Here is a 19,174-nt window from a genome sequence, read left to right as displayed (position 1 = left end):
CAAACGCTTTTGTTCGCGTGACAATGATAAAAAAGTTCAACTTTTGCCCCCACAAAAAGAGGAAAGAGATGTAAAAGAAAATTCTCGGAATGCAATCGATCGAAAGTTTATAGGGAGATGATAAAGTATAAAGTAATTTCAATAATTTAAAATTTTCTTGAAAAAATTTTGCAAGCCGAATTTTGCAAGTAGATTAAATATGGTACTGCGAAGAGCGACACAAATTCGCGCGGCAAGCTTGATTTTAATCAAGATGGAACGACCTACGAAAATTTGGTCTCACGGAGAGGTAGGTGGCTTAATGTTTTGTATTATACCCCGTGATGGATGCCACTCGTTAATTTCATAATTTTGCCAATGAACGGCGTGAGACAGGGTCGAACTTACTTGAGAGAAATGAGAGGAATAAAGACTAGAAAGAGAAGCTGGGAAAGAATATAAGAAAGAATAAGGAGAGGAAAAAGGGCAGAAGGTAAAATGAGAAATATGAAAGAAAATACCGAGAGAGAAGGCTAAAGATGCAAGGATGATAAGAGAGAGGAAAGATGAGGGAAGAGTCGAAGATAGGATGAAATGCAGGCGAGAGAGCGAGAAGAAAAGATAAGTAAGGAAGGTGAGAGAGGTCGCTGGATGATTGGCTACCCGAGCCACCCCCGACCGCGAAGTACTAATATCAGGGTAGGTGGGTTATACTCTTACAAATTGTCTGACGGTGCGTCGGTGGGAGGGCGCGCGCAGAGGGGGATTTGTCTCCATTAAAGGGATTGAGGTTTTGTCGTACTCCACTTCCACACTCCGCTTCCACTCTTTCTCTTCTTCCCGCCAGCAACGCCCTACTTGTATTTCGCGCCTGCACCTCCTCGCTTTATACCATTCCTTTTTCCAAAGGTCCTCTCATGCTCGTCCGTGCGCGCTCTTTCTCGTTGAAACGGTCACCAGATTGGAAGACGGATCTTTCACCAGCAACAAGCTTCCCCGTAAGCCCACATCCGTTAGCGAATACCCGAGTACTTTGCTTTTTGTCGAGCAGACCTAGTCAAACATACTGAACTCCTACTAATGGTTACGTTCTCATCTCACGATTTTTCCATCGCGCTCTTTGTGGCTCACGAGCTCGTGAAACGTTATACGATATGCCGCAAAAGTAGCTTCATCACGAATGCCACGTATCAAATGGAAATTGCAAAATTATCTTGCATTAAAATTGAAATTAAGGATCGACAAATTTCAAGTCGTTTTTTAATAAAAAGTTAATAAAAGAAGCCATATTTTTTCGCTGCATTTTTTTAAGGTTTTTTTAACATATATAATATACTTGGCGATTTAACTTTAAAATTTCTTAAAGTTTAATCTTTTTAAGTATGATTTAATTCTGTAAAAAGAGAGAGTTAAATAAATTAATGAAAAATATAATTTCTTTATTTATCTCAGTTCTCTATATAATTATAATTTGTAAGAAAAGTTATTAATTAACAACTTTTCTTACAAATTATAATTATATAGAGAACTGAGATAAATAAGGAAATTATATTTTTTATTAATTTATTTAACTCTTTTTACAGAATTAAATCATACTTAAAAAGATTAAACTTTAAGAAATTTTAAAGTTAAATCGCCAAGTATATTATATATGTTAAAACCTTAAAAAATGCAGCGAGAAAATATGGCTTCTTTTATTAACTTTTTATTAAAAAACGACTCGAAATTTGTTGAAGAATTTACATTTGAATAGAAGATTCTGAAAATACATCTCTTGTATAAGAGGTCACAAGGGGGCACACTGTGGTTCAGGTTGTGTCGACTCGATAAAAAGAGAAAGAAGACTTTGGACTCGATATTATTTTATCAGATAGTTTTCGTTCGAGACCCAGGCTGAGGAAAAGAATGGGGCACGTAAGAGCGGCTGATCGAGTTGATCTACTGTTTCTACCACAAAATCGGGTCAACCCCATTTTCGCGTGGAGATATCGCCTTTTTCTTTATTCAAGCGATACCGTTGCCATTCACGAAGAAGGAGATCTCGTAAAAAAGTATTGAGAGAACGTATTGCTTATGCTGGAGCGAAGTTATCGACCACAATGATCAATAACAGGAAAACAAAATTGACTCGTTAGTTTATCAGACGCATCTCTCGAAATAATTCCCCTTTCAAAGCACTTTTAGATTTTAAAAAGTATTGAGAGAACGTATTGCTTATGCTGGAGCGAAGTTATCGACCACAATGATCAATAACAGGAAAACAAAATTGTCTCGTTAGTTTATCAGACGCATCTCTCGAAATAATTCCCCTTTCAAAGGCACTTTTAGATTTTTTATATTCCTTTAACATTCAGCATATGATTATAATTATAATCATATAATGTCCGTCATAATGTTTCACAGTATTTTTTTCAAAAATAATCTAGTATAACGCTTTAAAATTTAATGTATAAATTTAAAGAGAGAGAGAAGAAGAAATGTCACAAAAATAGATATTTTAATTATATCAACGTAACTTTTATGCAATGAAAACTGAGGTAAAATATTTTCAGAAATTCTAGAAAACAATAAAACGTAGAGAGAAAAGATTTTGTCTCATAATGACAACTTATATCTATCTAATATTAGTCATATAATATCACGATTGAAGTGCATATTTATATAACTACGATGATACGGTAAATGATTGTCACATTGCAAATTGGCATTTATTTTACGTTCATTCTTTTTCATCACGATTTCTCTTTATGACAATAATACTATATCTCACTTGGTTCAACATATCGCATTATTTCTAACGTGAAACCATTTTCAGCGATTCCCCGGTATCGAAGGAACGCGATGGCGGCGCATCGCGACAGAAATACATATATTTGTCACTGTATGCGCCACATATTTGCGGTATCTTCGACCTGGAAGAATAAGCGGAGCGAGATTCAATGCTTCGGAGTACGTTGCATTTTGTCGAATGGGCCGCTGCTTGTGCAGAAACGTTTGTATTTATATCTGATACATAGATGGTCGCACTTGACCGGGAGAAAAACGCGTGATAAATCGGCGCAATCTGTTACGCCGGTCACCGTTACAAGCGCGCCCTCATAAATTCAAAAGGAAGTCTTATTGCCCGGAAGATTCCGTTGTACGTCATAATAAGAGATAATATTGGGATCCGTTCCAAGCCATTGTATCCAATGGTTCTCCTTGTGTATCGAGCGAAACGTAGCGTGTGCGCCCAGCACGATCTTCATCGGAATATATTTGAATCGGTAAGTGGAAAAAGGACCCGTATATACGGTCTTCTGAATCTTTACATGGGAGAAAAGAAAAAGTCTCTCTACGAAAAAAACCTAAAAGAAGCACCATGATATGTTTCTGATATTATTGAAATGGTGATAAATTCATCTGCTCTTCTTGAGGTAAAGCTTCCCTCCCTCCCTTCTTTAAATCATACATTTTCTCCAACAGAACTTTTCTGTCCAGATACATAATTTTATACAATATAAAATCTTTTATCGAAAATTCTCCCTTTTCGATGCGGAACAAATAGATGCTGTAAATTAATTTTTCCATAAAGTAAAAAATGTTATAAATATATATATTATATATTATATAAATATATTATATAAATATTATATAAATATTATATAAATATTATATATTATTTTTTCACACAAACGCAAGTGAATGTATAATATTATTTCATTAAAAGCATACAATCTGATAGATAAATAATACACAAAAAGTAATCTTTTTTAATACGAAAAATTTTTAAAATATTGATTGATATTTTTATCAAATATTTCTATATATTAATGTTGTATCTACAACTGTACCGAATGCCAAGATAAAATTGGTAACCTGCAAATATTAAGGATGTCTTGTAAAATTTATAAATTGCTGCAACATGTAATTAAATTGTCTCTTTAGCATATATCGTGTATTATTAATGTAGCGACTTGCATCTTACATATTCTTTACATTTACAATAAGGTTTTGATTAAAAACAATCGAGTCAATTTTTACTTACACCTCAAAGTTATAGATATTTAGTCGAAAACTAAACATGAAAATGTTTCAACGAATCGCTGCCAAGATGACACGATTCTTCGTTAAATATGCGTAATGGTCGGAACTATATGGCATTCTGGCCGTAGCTGAATATCTCGAAGTCTCGAAGGTAGTCGACACCTGCCGTGGTTAGATAAGCTCCGTGCAAATTTACCCGGCTTACTTTCAGAATCAGCCGAAATACGGTTACATTGCACTCCAACACCTTCTCTCTCTCTCTCTCTCTCTCTCTCTCTCTCTCTCTCTCTCTCTCTTACTCTTTCACTCGGTCTTTCTCTCTCCCTCTTTTTTCTCCTGTCTGCCCTCGCAGAAGCGCTCAAATATTTGCGCAATCGATGGCAGTTTTGCTGCGGCGTAATAGCAAGGGAAGCGAGAAGTACCTGCGGCTCTATATTCGAGAACAAAAGGAGGAAGTTGGAAAGAGAAGCGGAAGGTGAACGAAGGTGAAGAGCGTAACGAAAGTCGAGAAGGCGTAAGAAAGGGGAGAAAAGTACAAACGCAAAGCAAGAAGAAATGAGACTTTCGACGAGGATTCGAGAAATTAAACTTCGCAACGCGGCTTCTTCTAATCCTGGCCGGCAGCCAGGATTTTCGCCATGTCGGGTTTATTGCCAGGCACAAATTCTCGTGTTGAGCAGCTGTGACGTAACAAGAAAATTGTTATAATGTTATATTTGGTGTGGGGATTGCCAAATAGAATTTGCAAGATACCACGTGGTCATCTTGAAGATATTATTAAACATATAAAAGTCTGTGTTTCGTTAACGAAATATTTTTATGATTAATACTATCAGAAAAATTACACGAATATTATTGCATGTAATTTTAAAATTTCTTAAAACATATGTAAAAATATCTTGGAACCTTTAATATTGTAATATTTATTGTAAATTGAGAAAATAACAATTAATGAATGAAAATAAGCAAGAGAGAATGTTTTAGCTATTTTAAAATGTGCAAACTCTCTTGCAATAATATATGTATGATAGGAATTAAAATGGCTGAATTAAAATTAAAGCATCTAATTCGATACACGATTTTCTTTGTGAAGATTTCAGATTACGTTATCTGTTAACAACGTAGACGTTTATCAATGAAATTTTGAAACTGTGCCCGATAGCGACCGATGCCATGAGTTCCACAAGATTACGGGGATCAGAAGCCGTTTAGTCGCAACTCTGACGAGACTTTAACTGGCTTTAGTCAAAGTCGCGTAATTCCCTACGACGAAAACGTAACGAGTTCGCGGCGGTAGGATTCCAACGACGAGATCGTGGGGGAGAAATGCCCTCGTCGTCGTGAGGAAACTCAAAAAGTAAAAGTCCCAAATCCTGTACGCAACTTTAAATTAAAGCAGTTCGTTTTGTCCGCCTTTCGCGTTTTTATCATCCCGCTAGTTGGTATTTTCGTGATCCCCGGGGAGAAAATGGGAGGGAAGAAAAGACGAGACGTTTGAAACGCGTGTAACAACTTCCACTTTTCTCTAAAGGACAAACAGCTAAAATAAAATGAGTATTTCCCGACACTGAGAAAAATCCGTGAGTTTTAAACATATTTCAAACTATAACTCTGCAACATGATACGAAAATTTGTACCCTCGCCGAAGAAAAATTAATTCCAATGTTTTGCTAATCAAAATATAAATGAAACAACACTTGAAAGTCTGTATAAAATTGTGAAATGTATCTTTTTAATCATAAAAAAATGACGTTTAAATAATAACTTTTTTTTAATCAATTTTTCACCAAGTGCAAGTGATCCGTTTTGAAAAATGACGGAATCATTTTTGTGATTTCGATTGAGGCGACGTCAGATTAACCCGCATTAACAGATTGCCTGATTCATAAATCTGCTTAATTTATTCAAACATTGAAAAATGATGAGAGCATCTTAGAAATTCAAAACGCGTCGCGACGATTAATTCGCGAGATGTACCAGCCGTCTTTGTATTTACACGCATTTCCAGCATGGATGGAATCCTGAGTGGGATCCAGCTCGAGGGGGTGAACAAAGGGCAGAAGGCGTCATTAAGGCTGAGTGATCGACGAGCGGGCGTCGGAAATACTAAGCAAGTGCCGTTTGCCGACTGGAAGCACGTGCCAGTTCTTGGCGCGGGAGCAGTTTGCCAATTAATTAAAGCTGTTTCCGGCGGTGTCATCAGTAGGTATCGCCGATTCGCCGCCGCAATTAATTTCGGCACCGCGAATTCGTGAACGAAGATGGGAGGAGATGCAACGAGGAGTAAGTTGCATCATTCGTTACGTATATCTCACTTTGTATTTGCATCATGCGTTGCAAGATAGAATTTAATTGCACAAGTGAAGATGATTCCCTCGGATAAACGAAGGTAATGAAAGAAACGAAGATTTTGAAACTTGGGACTTAAGGAATTATTTTTACAATTGATACGTAATACAAATTATAATTATTGATTCAATAAATCGTTCGTTTACCAAATTTCTGGCATTTGGTTAAAAAAAGAAAGATTTCCCTATTTATATTTTAAAAATAAAAATAATTATACCTGTTGAAAAAAGTGCATTTAATGAAAATGAGGTGTTCTCGCGCCTTGAAATTTATGTGGAATTATTTAAAACTATTTTTTGAGACTTGTAAAAGATATGGCACACTCAGTTACCAGCTTGACAGGGTCAGTGTCGTTATGGGACTTCAAAAATTTATCTGTCTTCGAAAAGTCCACTACTCTCTACGAAAAGAACCAAGAACTACCTTGAATCCGACTTGCACATGTTGGAACACAAGCTCGCTAGGAAGCAGCTTTGCGATACTTCTGCGCCAGAGTTTCGTTTAAAGTTTCTCCTGTAATCCTGAAGTGCACGGTCTACGACGTCTTTGGCGTTCTTCACGATTTTGGTAGCCTTTGGGAGAGCCAGGAGGTCGAAAGACAAAGAGACACGAGGAAATAATCGTTGGGTGGAAAATAAAGGACTATCACGATATTGCTTAAAAGGAGTTGCTTTTAATTTATGTTTCCTGCCAAAATAAATTAAACAGAATTAAAAGAAACTTATTGATCTTTGAGATTGGACTTAAAGTATTTGAATTATCTATTATTCTTATCTGCTCTGAATATGTCATTATCAAGAAAATAAATATGAATTCGATAAATAAAAAGATAATCTATATATATTTTCAATATAACTATTTTATAATTATTTTTTTCTTCCAGTTTAGCATAAATTATGTACATTCTTAAATTAGAAACACCTAGTTAGTCTATCAAATATTACAATATAATAAGAAAATAGTTGTTTAAGAAGGATATCGATCTTTCGCGAGTTTTCAGGCACTAAGTATGACTGACATATAGAGCCGATCTCTATATCCAAGTTCTTCAACGTGAAAGAGCAAGGCGAGGCAAACATGGCACAACTTAAGGACGATTAATTGCGTGATTAATTGCGGAGCGTACTCCTGATTATAACGAGCAGCAGGAGAAGAGGCTTTGACTCTCTTGTTTAGAGCATAAAACACATAATTCCCGAGTGACTCGCATGCAAAGCATCCCGGCGTGCGAAAAGATTTTAGAACGAAAATGCGAGAGACACGCGCGTCTCGCAAGGATACCGTATGTCTTCGCAGGCGAGACAGCGGGAAGCTCCGTCGAAGAGAAATTCGCAATCGACGGAGGGAAACATCGCGCAAGAAGAGAGTCCTGTTAATTTAACTAAAACATTTCCCGACGTCTTTTCGCCTGGCGAAAGGTAACGGAATTTCACGGGGAAAATTCTACGACAGCAGCATCGCCTCTCTGTTTGCAGAGAAACCTCCGCTGTCGTCGTTGTCCTCCTTCTCGTTCCCGTATTGCGTCTCACAAAGTAACGAAGTATCGAATTCCACTACTTTGCGACAAGAAGCGGCTCAGTCGGACACTTTCGGGATTCCAATATATTGGCTACGATGGCAATCTCGAAGGTCTTCATTGCGAACATGGTTCCGCACTTGTTTTAATCGGGCATGAAAGGAGTTTGCTACGAGTTTGCTGTCTCTTATTGACCTATCAAATTGAACATTCCATGAGTTTTTAGTTGATATTAATTTAAATGTGGATGACTTTATCATTTAATCTCTTCCTTGTGCTCCCAGAATAAACATATGACTGGATGTATGATGCTTGAATTTATGATATTGTATTAATACAATATTGTATAATATTGTATTAATATAATATAATAATTAATTTTATATAATATAATATAATATAATATTGTATAATATTGTATTAATATAATATAATAATTAATTTTATATAATATAGTATAATATAATATTGTATAATATTGTATTAATATAATATTTGAATTAATTACATTAATCCTCAAAGTTATTTCGTATATGGATGCAAATTCGATACAAATTTAGAGAACGATTCTAAGAATTAAAATTAGAAAAACTAAAATTATTATATTAGGACGAGTAAATATATAAGTAACAAATATATTTGATAATTTAATTTATTGTCAAAAAATAATTAGAAAGAATTAACTGCAAAAGAACCTGCTTTTATTCCACTCGATAAATCGCTGTGAATAAAGTAGCTATGAAGTAAGTAAAAGCAAGTCGAGAAAAAGTACTTGGAAAGAACTTTCACTGGCATTTTTAAAGCACAGTTTTGTTTAATGGCTATAGAGTTGTAAACTATATTTAGTAAATTTTCCAAGAGAGAATCCTTTCTCAATTACATTACGCGATAAAAACAAAATAAATATCCTCCAATTGCACGATTAAAATCGTTTCAATTGTCGATCATTGTACTTATATATAACGAAGAGATTAATCGAAAAGAAAATAATATCTTTAATTATAATATTTTACTTTGATAAAAAATATTTTCTGGTCAAACAAAATTATATTAAATCCGATTTTGTGTAAGAAGTGTCTAAAATTAAATGTATTATAGCATCGTAATCACCGATGGAATGGTCGGAGGAATTTTTTTCATGACGTGGCATTACGCGGGTATCTCTGTGAATAATTTAAAGTTTAAATTTATTCTCGTGTAAATCAAACATACGCCATAGGTACTCTTTGTTAATTTTTAGTAGAGCTTATTCCAAGCTCGGCTTAATTAATATAAAATTTCTGGAAATTTCAGCGCGTTTTATTTCCACCGGTGAGATAAAGCGCCTCGATGTATTGTGGAATTTACCTTCTGTTTCGCTGTTTAGTCAGCATCAGACGAGCAAGCTCGCTATGCCGAGCGTATTATTCCGGCGTGCGCTTTTTATTTAAGTAATAGTAATATAATTTTTTTTAAGCCGATAGTGCGCGCCGCTTTGAGATGAGATTCTGCAGAATGTCTGACGTTATTTAGTAAACTGGTAAACTGCTTACGGAAATTAGATATAATTGGCCGTCCCTTTTAAAAAAATCATAGATGAAACTAATATTTAACGAGAAAAAAATACGAGAAGTCTACTTAACACAACGATTGTCAGCTAGAAGTTTATTGGAAAGCGATAATTAGCCTATTTTATCGTGTAATTGAAACTCCACGTTGACAGAGATTTCGAATCTAAAATGCGGTGCATTAAACAAACGGCCCGCGAGCGGGACATTAATTCACCATTACGTCATGGTAATCAAGTTAAATTTTCACAATGGGGAACGAATTTCATCCCAGTTGTACTGCCTGCCGCCATCAATTTTGCAGGTGCGCATGACGTTTACAATTCGCCCATATTAATTATTCCGGAAGTTCTCAGAATCCCAACGTTTCGCGCCTTCCGACTCCGGATAGTGCATCGCGTACATTTTACATACAGATCTACTTATCTACTGGAGATTTCTGAAGCCTGTGTCAAGAAAATCTAGTTAAATCACTGAGAATCGCAAAATTAAATATATGTGGCATTCGTCGATTTTCGCAATGAACATCTTTTTTTTTTGTACTAAAAGTTTCCGAAAAATATTTTCTATAATAAAAACCTCAGAAATATATACCTACAGATATAATTTTATATTTAAATAGAGAGAGAAATAAAGTAGATTTTTAAGAAATAAAATTAAAATCACATGTATTATCATAAAATGTATTATTATAATCTTAATCTAGTTTTATTGTCATTGCTATTATGATGCAATATTTAATAATGGAATATTTCTCTTCTCTCACTATTTTGGAATACATTTTATAGTGATAGATATAAATGTAATTACGCTTGGCAATCTTCATGGTGAGTTTCGACCATTTTGTACGCGTAGAAATCGAGATATATATATATATATATATATATATATATATATATATGTATATATATATATTGGACAATCATATAATCACCCGACGCCTGACTTGTACACCGGCCACAAACTTGAAGTCATCTGTACAGTGAAAGTAATTGTGCAAAGTTTCGCCGATGCGGATGACATTTAGCGAGCGTTAAAGCTCGTTACTGGTGAGCACGTGCATATTTTAGTGACAGCCGTGTTACAAGTGCGCTTGCATTTGGACGTGAGGTCTCGCGAGGATTGCTTTCTCGTTCCCCATCTCCCCGTTTCTCCTCTGACGATCGATTTATGTTCCAACAATAAGAAGACCCGTAACAGCAATGACCACCTTAATATTAACTTATATATGTGTTCTTTATTTTTTATTCTATCTGTTTTTTTATTTCCTTTATTTTCGACCCAGATAACAAACCAGTTTAAATTAAATTTTAGCTGTTCAATTATCATTATATTAAATTCTTTGAATAATTTTGTCGCAAAATGATTACTCTCTCTTTTTAATATTTCTCTTAATTATATTTTTCTTAATTATATTATAATTGAAGTCTCCAAAATTATTTATTTCACGATCTAAAGTATCCAATATATTTAAAAGCGTCTCTGTTTTTTCGTATATTTTTTATTTGATTTACTTATTTGATTTAATTATCTAATTTATTTATCAAATTATTATATTGTATATATTTGGTCTTTCACGTAGAAAATTTAATAAGTAATATACTGCAAAGACTGCATATGTGAATAGTGATTTAAATCATACAGAATTATTCTATTATTATTACTTTACTTAATTTTCAAGTAGATCAACATTTTGCAAAATATGCAGAATAATAATTAATTTCAGCACATTCTGCTACGATCCTGCATCAATAATAGCAAAACGCCGCAACGTCAAGTATATTGAAAATTCAATTAACTCGAAAACATTGATGAATCGGTTTAATCGTAATAGTTGGAAATATGATTTTGGGCGAATTAATTCAATCAATGGACTTATTGGCATAATTTAACCTCAAAAATCGTTTTTAAAAATCAGACGGTATTCCCCGATTAATTGAGTAGTGTTATATATTACAACCTATCTACGTTTTACGCTATACGAGCTCTTTATGACATATTTTGTGATATTTTATCATAATTATCGTATCGTATTGCAATTAGCAGGAATTAAAGATAATAATGTATCAAATGTCCGTTTATGCAGACATGAAGAATAAAATTATATTTGATTTTTCGAACAATCTTTATCTGATATCACAGAGACCGAACGCATTTGGAGTTAATTTCGATCGACAGTTATGTTTTGACATTTATCGTTTTTTTTTTTGACATTGTAAATATATTATTTTTTTATATCAAAAGTATAAAATTGTTCAGTTTCACTTACCTCTATGACTGCCGGTGATTTTGTCCCGCAGAATATTTATCTGATGCACTCGGCCATATTCTTCAAACATCGTCCTCAGGTCATTCTCATCCATGTCGTGAGGTACTTGCCCCACAAACATCTTTATGTTGTCCGGATCCGGCTGCTCCACGCTGTTGTTGTTCATTATACTGTAATGTGAAAAGGAAGTTTATGCGGTATGTGCAGCGTATTAAACATGCGTGCCTGAAGAAAAACAACATGCCGTTATTAATACGTTAACAGTTCAAAGACTTCCGTGCACTTTATTAGTTCAGATTTATCTCGTGGCCGCCTAGTAATGCAAGTGATTTCTCTCTCTCACGGAAAGCTTCTCTTTCTAGATATAAATAATATTATAATATTCGCGGCACACACAATATTTCATGTTTGCTAATTTTTCAATACTAATGCTACATTTTTTTAAATATTAAAATTTCATATTCAAAATATATACGCACAAGTAATTTTATAAAATGTAATTATAAATGTAAATAAAATCTTAAATTTCTAAAATAATATTGACATTATAAATACTCGAGATTTTAATACCTAAAGATTTACATGTGTTTACTCGTAATGTTATAAAAGGATAAATCGAATAAAACTATTTCCCAAGCCGATTCATTCAGTCGAATATTTTGCAACCTAAAACTCAATCGACTATTTTTGATTGGACACGTTGCAAAGCGCGAAATATTCTCACGGGCATCACACTCGTTAAACGAGCGATTAAAATATTAAGCATTTTATCTGTGCAAAAAGCGAAGTAGAGGATGATTTTATTGCGGCTGTATGGCCGCGAGTGGGCCACAAAGTGAGTTAGAAGTTATCGTATCGAGAATGGAAAAATATTCGGTCGAATATTTTATAGACATGTTCGCTATGAATATGATTTATTTCATATACAGGATATGATGTCGTTATTGGATATCGTATCAGCTGCAGACTGACAAATTCGAAGTCAATTTGCCATTAGTGCTGAAAATTTTATGGAGATGCATCGCTCTGGATTTTTCAATTTTCAATATTTTGACAATTAAATATGAAAAATAAGTTTCTATCAAAGACGCACATCGAGGAGAAGCTCCTCGTAATGTGCAGCTATTTATCTCTAAAATCAAATGAAATCCAGAGAAAATCAAATGGAATCCAGAGAAAATATGAGAGACCTGCAGAACGACCTGTATACCACACGTACGTATTTTGTACGTACATGCATTTAGTCCGTGCGCTTTTTGACGGAATTTTTCGCAGAGAGCTCGCACTCTCCCGCCGAACGGCGGGATTAACGCTGCATTTTGCGCAGCGCGAACTGTATGCGACGTATGTATGTCGCCATGGATATTTTAGCACATACAGCTATGTGCGCGCTGCTCACGTAAAAGACTACCGGTGTGTTTGGCTAGTCTAGAGTACATATTTGAACGCGCACGGGCTCGTCCGCTTTCGAAACTTACGCGGAGCTTTTCGCCGCCACGCAGTAATTTCGTGCGGATTATGCGTGTTTGAGGTCCTTCCCATGGGACTTTGTCGCGTCCCTCGATCGCGTCACGCGAACTCGTCTGGAGCCGGATTCATCATCCGCTCGCTTCGCCAACTTTCTTCTAATTTTCTGCTCCGAGGATCGTATATGCGACGTCGCCTCGCCCAATATTTTCATTCCTCGCGGTTGATTAAAATCTGATACTCGAGTCAATATTTTTCATCTCCCGTTCGCTGTTTTCCCTCCTCTCCGCGAAAACACACATTACGTCCGATTTTAATTCACATTCTTTCTCTTGATTATTCTCGCAAACACGGCCATGTTATTTTCTTAGCGATTAAATTTGAATATCCGACTTTGATTTTAATTCGAAGCAAACCGATGCACGTATAATAACTTGAACGGAAGCTTGAATAATGCAAGCTTCTGCTAATGATCTGAAAGCTCTTAAAGAGTAAATTACTGTAGTCTAATAAAAATTTACTTGATAATATACTAAGGAATGCATAAAACTTTCTTTTTCAAATTGAAAGTTTGCTTAAATATCAATTTAATTATTAAACTAGGGTATAATTCGCACTGGTTTTATCATATTTATTTATTTTAAAAAAAAGATTGCACTTTTTAATTTATTTAATACATAAAATGTTCGCTGACAAAAAATGTACGATGACAGTAAACATTTGCAAGTACAAAATAGAAAATATACAGGGTGTTTCTTAATCAGAAATTATTTTTATTAAAACTACTGATTTTATGAAAAAAATGAAAAAAATAACAAAGTTTCTAAATAAATCAAACTTTTTATTTTTAGATGATCATATTAATCATCTAAATTATTAAAAAGTTTAAATAAAAAATTGAATAGGGGTTGCTAGTTTTATCTCCTTATAATAATATGAGAGGTTGAAAAAAATACTAATAAATAACCTTTTTACTAGTAGAAAATATCCACCTAACTTCATTTCATTAACTTTCAAATTTGAGAAAAAATTAGGTTTTTATTTTTTTCTCAAAATTGGAGCAAGATAACTCCACAGGGAAGGATGCAGGAATACATGTTTATATGAAAAACCCCGCTTAATTTTCAACAAAAAATCATCTCTTAAAATTTTTCACATATTAAAAATTTAATATAATTAATATATTAGTAATTAATATATTAATATATTTAATATATTAATAATTAAATTTTCGCTTATTAAGAAACACTCTGCATACATATATATCACATCAGGTACGTAGATAAGGTTTCCATGTGAAGCTAAAGTTCCGAGCACACTGTCGGATTACTAATCGAAAAATTGTAGTGTAAAGTTACGTTCCCGGATGCGAAATTCTGGAAGCAAAGAGCTTCGTCTCGCTTCCGGTTTTTCACACTTGCATGTACCGGATACGTGATGTGGCGTTTTAGCGGGTGGTTAGCCGCCTCGCGTGAATTATACTCATCGTGGAATGTAACTGGTTATACGAGCGGAAAAGAGCATTACCGTTTCATACTCATATTAAGAGAGAGAGAGAGAGAGGGACGGAGAAAGACGTGACAGTTTGTTGCACCGTAAAATCGTTTACATAAAGTTGGCCGTTTGAAATAGCGGCTCGCCACGACTCTATTCTCCTCCATCTTCCGCTCCTCTCTTTTGTGCCGTTATAAATCACCCAACTTTAATAGTCATCGTCCGCGATACGCCTCCCGGATCCGAAAGTTCCCCGATCGATCACACGGTGGTATGCGCCAAGTGGTTAATTATATACGACCTTGAAATATCCGTGATTACCTCGATGACACTTCGTCGTTGACTCGTGTATCGCCGATTCATCTACCCGGTTGCGAAATTTTCGCGTACGTATCGATCGCGGAAGAGCGGCAAGATGGTGGGAGAAAAACATTCGCCGTTTGCGGGATAAAACGAAGTTTACACAAAGCCGGATTGGCCGACCGTACGAAATAAGGCAAATAAGGAAATTTCGGAACGGTGTTCTCCCCCCCCCCACCCCCCGTGGGGAGGGAAAGCTTTTGCCGGTGGCTGGGACGCGCGATGGAGAGAGAAAAAAAGAGTTCGGGAATTTCGCGAAACGATAGGAGAAAGTTAATATTAGTCGGCGCGGTTTAAAGCGATTTTCCGGCCGAGCGGCCACTCTCATCTCGTTCCATGGAGTGCGAGTGGAGATCCTGGGGTGAGCAGGGGAGCAAAGGAGAGGGTGTCTACTGTAGAGAACTCTCCAGGGAGCTGCATCTCCCGCCGTCTTGTCTATCCCCTTTCTCGAACAAAGACGGGAGTGGGTTAACTAATCAAAGAAGCGACTAGGTTAACTAAACGAGAAGGTCTATCCTGGCGATTCGCTTCCTCGGGATTGGTCACGTGTGCCAGGATCCGCGCGATGGCTCTTCGATTAGATTAATCGAGATTTATCGCAAAATACACGGGAGAGAATCGTAGCTCCAACTCGACCGAATTACGTAGGGATGTAACACTCGCATTAGTTGTTAATTGCGTGTAATTAAAATGACACGTTAAAATTAACGGAGCGCGATAACGCTAATGACGATGCAAATAAGACAAATAATTAAATGGCCACCGTTCAATAAACCGTTTGATCTCTGTGAAAAGTTAGCCGGAAAGTTAGATGGTCTCGTTGCGATAATCAGGAAGCACAAAACCGACGATGGACCTTCATGTTAACGCGTTGGTAATTAAAACATGTTTCATTATGGAACAGGGACAATAAATAATTATAAATTTTCATAATGATGCTGAATTTTCATTATATAACGTAACTAATTACGAAAACACGCGTGACATTTCGTTTACAACAGCGAACTATAAATTAGAGTGCCTCAGTTAATATCCAACTAGTCTCATAGGAGTTCTTCGGTTCAGAGTCGGGACTAAAAGCTGCAGAAGCAAATTTAATAAATTGTTTTCAAAAATAATCAGCGCGTTTGCAAATTTTAAGAGAATAAACGTTTTAAATGCTTTATTAATGTCCTATTTCAAAATTTATCATCTAGCATTCCACGTGCTTATTTTTAGAAATTATAAACATTTTAAATTCATGAGTGATTTTTTTTCTCCTCTATCATCTCTTTTTAGGTTTATATGACAGGCGATTTTTACTTTTCATTCTTTTCACAGTGGATAAGAAATGTTTCTAAAATATATCGTCGTGATATTTTTTTCATTTTTTATGGAAAATATCAGATATTTTGTAAAATCGCATCGCTGCGAATACTTTCGGTGATCCCGGCGTGATTTGTGGGTGTCGCAAATTGACCCTTGATTACGAGCAAGGGCGACCAGCAACTCGTAATCCTGCATCGACATTACCGTGACAGTAACGGCTGTTACGTATTTCCGGCGTCCAGGCGTTCGCTCAATTATCAGACCACCACGAAAATTAGTACCGGTGGATGTACATGCGTCGCGATTGATATCTTATCTGTAATAGGGAATGCTGCTCCTTTCTTGTGAACCGGGGGGTGCAAAGATGGCAGGGAGAGATTCCATTCCAAGAATGAGGGAAGGAAGTAAAGAATTTTTCAACCCCTAAGAAAATCAAAAAATACTCATGATATGTTCACAATACGTTCTTTCTGTGATTATATCTTTTTTATTTATCAATTAAATTTTAGAAAAATTAGAAATATCATAGACCAAATCAAGCTGAGACAGCATTAAGCAAGAAATATAGTAAGAAACTCTATATATTCGCCTGTATAGATTTAATATTCCTTCCAAGGAATCACTATTTACCATCTTTAGAAGATTTAAATGACGATTATAGAACGAACCACATAAATCGTACAGTAGAATCGACGAGTTATCGTTAGAAACGAGCATAGGATCGGTAGAAATTAATGGAGAGACACCTCGCAATTCGAAGTCAGCATTTTCGGTGATTCACGCGGAGGTAAAAGATAGCGTTTAATATAGTGTGGTCTCGCGATAACAGTCAACAATCACGTTAAATATAGCGTGCGTCGGTTCGAGGGATGAATCTCAGCGAGTTCGTTCGTTGTGATAAAAAAAGAATCGCTTCAATTCCGCTGACCAAATCGCTCGTAACGCGTCATCATAATTGACCTTCCTCCCCTCCCGCCTTTTCCTTTGTGTCCCGACGTGCAATTTAGCTGAAGTAATATACCGTCAAGACGTGTCTTTACACATCACTAATAGCACGAGAGGGAAACAAGCGGAGCACTCGACGTAATATAGCCGTCAACGTAAATGAATATCGAGTACAGGGTCCGTCACGGCAACGACCTCTCTTTTTCTCGGTTAATTAATTGAGTCGATGTCGATCGAAGGAAGAATATTTGATAGTCGTCTCTTTATTGACGCATACACATATTATGATTTTATCAAACATAATACGCGAGGATTATGCGTAAAAATTTTATGTTTATGCTAGTGTTATTTTGTTTACACACATATTAGATGCATTAAAAATTGATCAATTAATGTATTAAAATGTATCTCTTTATAAAATTTTATATATTTATTTAAAAAAAAAAATAAGTAATATCTTATGTACGTGTGACTTGAGAAAAAGATATTTTTGTAACCAATACAGAGAAAGAAATAAAAATCACACAATTGCAGGTATTAATATTTCTAGAACAATTGACTTGGAAATATATCAAAATACCTTTGTAACTATAAATAACGGTAAAATTAGTACATGCTACATTGGAAATTTTCGAACGTTTATGTGTGTTTACGCGAAATAAATTTATTACATACATACATTAAATTCAAGTAATAATTTGCTAGATTATGACTATAATGTGACATCTGCTAAACGATTATCTATAAAGAGAAATAATGTAACACAAAATCTGTATAATTTATTAATTTGATATTTAGCTTTGCTTTGTGAACAATGCCAGTAGTATTTCATGAATTTCATATTTATTGTAGTAATTAAATTTAACATCATCGTGTCTATACAAAAGGATAATTAGATTGCTGCCTGATATTTCTGAGAACGAGAGACAAGCTCGATAGAATCACGCCATTATTGAACGCGCGATAAAGGCAGATTGAGAATGGCCGTTATTGGCATCCGCTAAGGTGCCTGAAAAATGGCGAAAAGACGCAAAGTTAAAGATACCGGGAGCGTCGTCCTTTGCCACTCGTTCGGATAATATATATGGCGATTTCGCGAAGTTACCGGCTCCGGCGAACAATGGTCTCCGGGAGTTTCGCTTCGTGGTCCTCGAGGCCCGGTACTTTCGCAACTTCGTCGATATTTCAAGGGCCGTAGGGCTGAATTCTCCGGCGGTGTTACATCACTACAAGGACGACCTTGTAACGGTACCCGGCTACGAGCGGTTTAACTGTCTCGCTAAGATCGAGTGTATCGGAATCGTCTAAAGGAAGATGCACTGTACCATTTCTATAGACGAGCCATCATGCGCGCTCGTAAATTTCCGAGCCACGCATATATTTTTCAATCCCGGACATTCTCTCTACTTTTTAATTCTTAAATTATTCGTTCGATCTATACGTGGAATGTAAAATAAAGCTGCGTTATTTATTACTATGACATATATGCACATACTTTAGAATAGTTTACTAGGTGAATAGCTCGCGTCTAGTGTACAATTTCTCATGGAATTATCATTGAAATTATTGAAATTATCCTATTACTAAAAAAAGAGATATTAAGGTAATAATATTTTGGAGCAAGATTTTTTTTCATAATTCATAAAATCTGTAGTAAATGTTTTATGCTCAGACCGAAATAATAATACTTTTTGCTCGGAATTATCAGAAATATCAGAAATGATACTTTATCTCTAGATAGGTCATTACGTAACTTTGCACCGTACGATCAAAATTTAACCGAATTAATTTACATATTCATGGGCAAAACAATTTTCACACAATAATGTATTTATGAATATATTTTTAATTCTCTCTCATGCATATACGCATGATGTCAACAGTTTTCCGTTATATATTTACACTTTATCAAAA

At 35.3% G+C, this 19,174-nt stretch overlaps 1 protein-coding gene across 17 annotated transcripts in view; it reads right to left on the bottom strand.

Moving 5' to 3' along the window:
• LOC105256072 (CUGBP Elav-like family member 1) overlaps positions 1–19,174 on the bottom strand; it is a 519,054-nt gene that overhangs the window by 141,329 nt on the left and 358,551 nt on the right. For all 17 annotated transcript variants that reach the window (XM_025407275.1, XM_025407273.1, XM_025407271.1 and 14 more), the window contains one exon: positions 11,687–11,856. In XM_025407275.1, coding sequence (XP_025263060.1) covers positions 11,687–11,856 — 170 coding nt within the window. The remainder of the gene's footprint in view (positions 1–11,686; positions 11,857–19,174) is intronic.

The sequence above is a fragment of the Camponotus floridanus genome, unplaced genomic scaffold (genome assembly GCF_003227725.1).
Source record: "Camponotus floridanus strain SB8 unplaced genomic scaffold, Cflo_v7.5 scaffold17, whole genome shotgun sequence".
Lineage (NCBI taxonomy): Eukaryota > Metazoa > Arthropoda > Insecta > Hymenoptera > Formicidae > Camponotus > Camponotus floridanus.
Note: the sequence above shows the minus strand (reverse complement) of the source record. Positions and strands in the feature narration are given on the sequence as shown.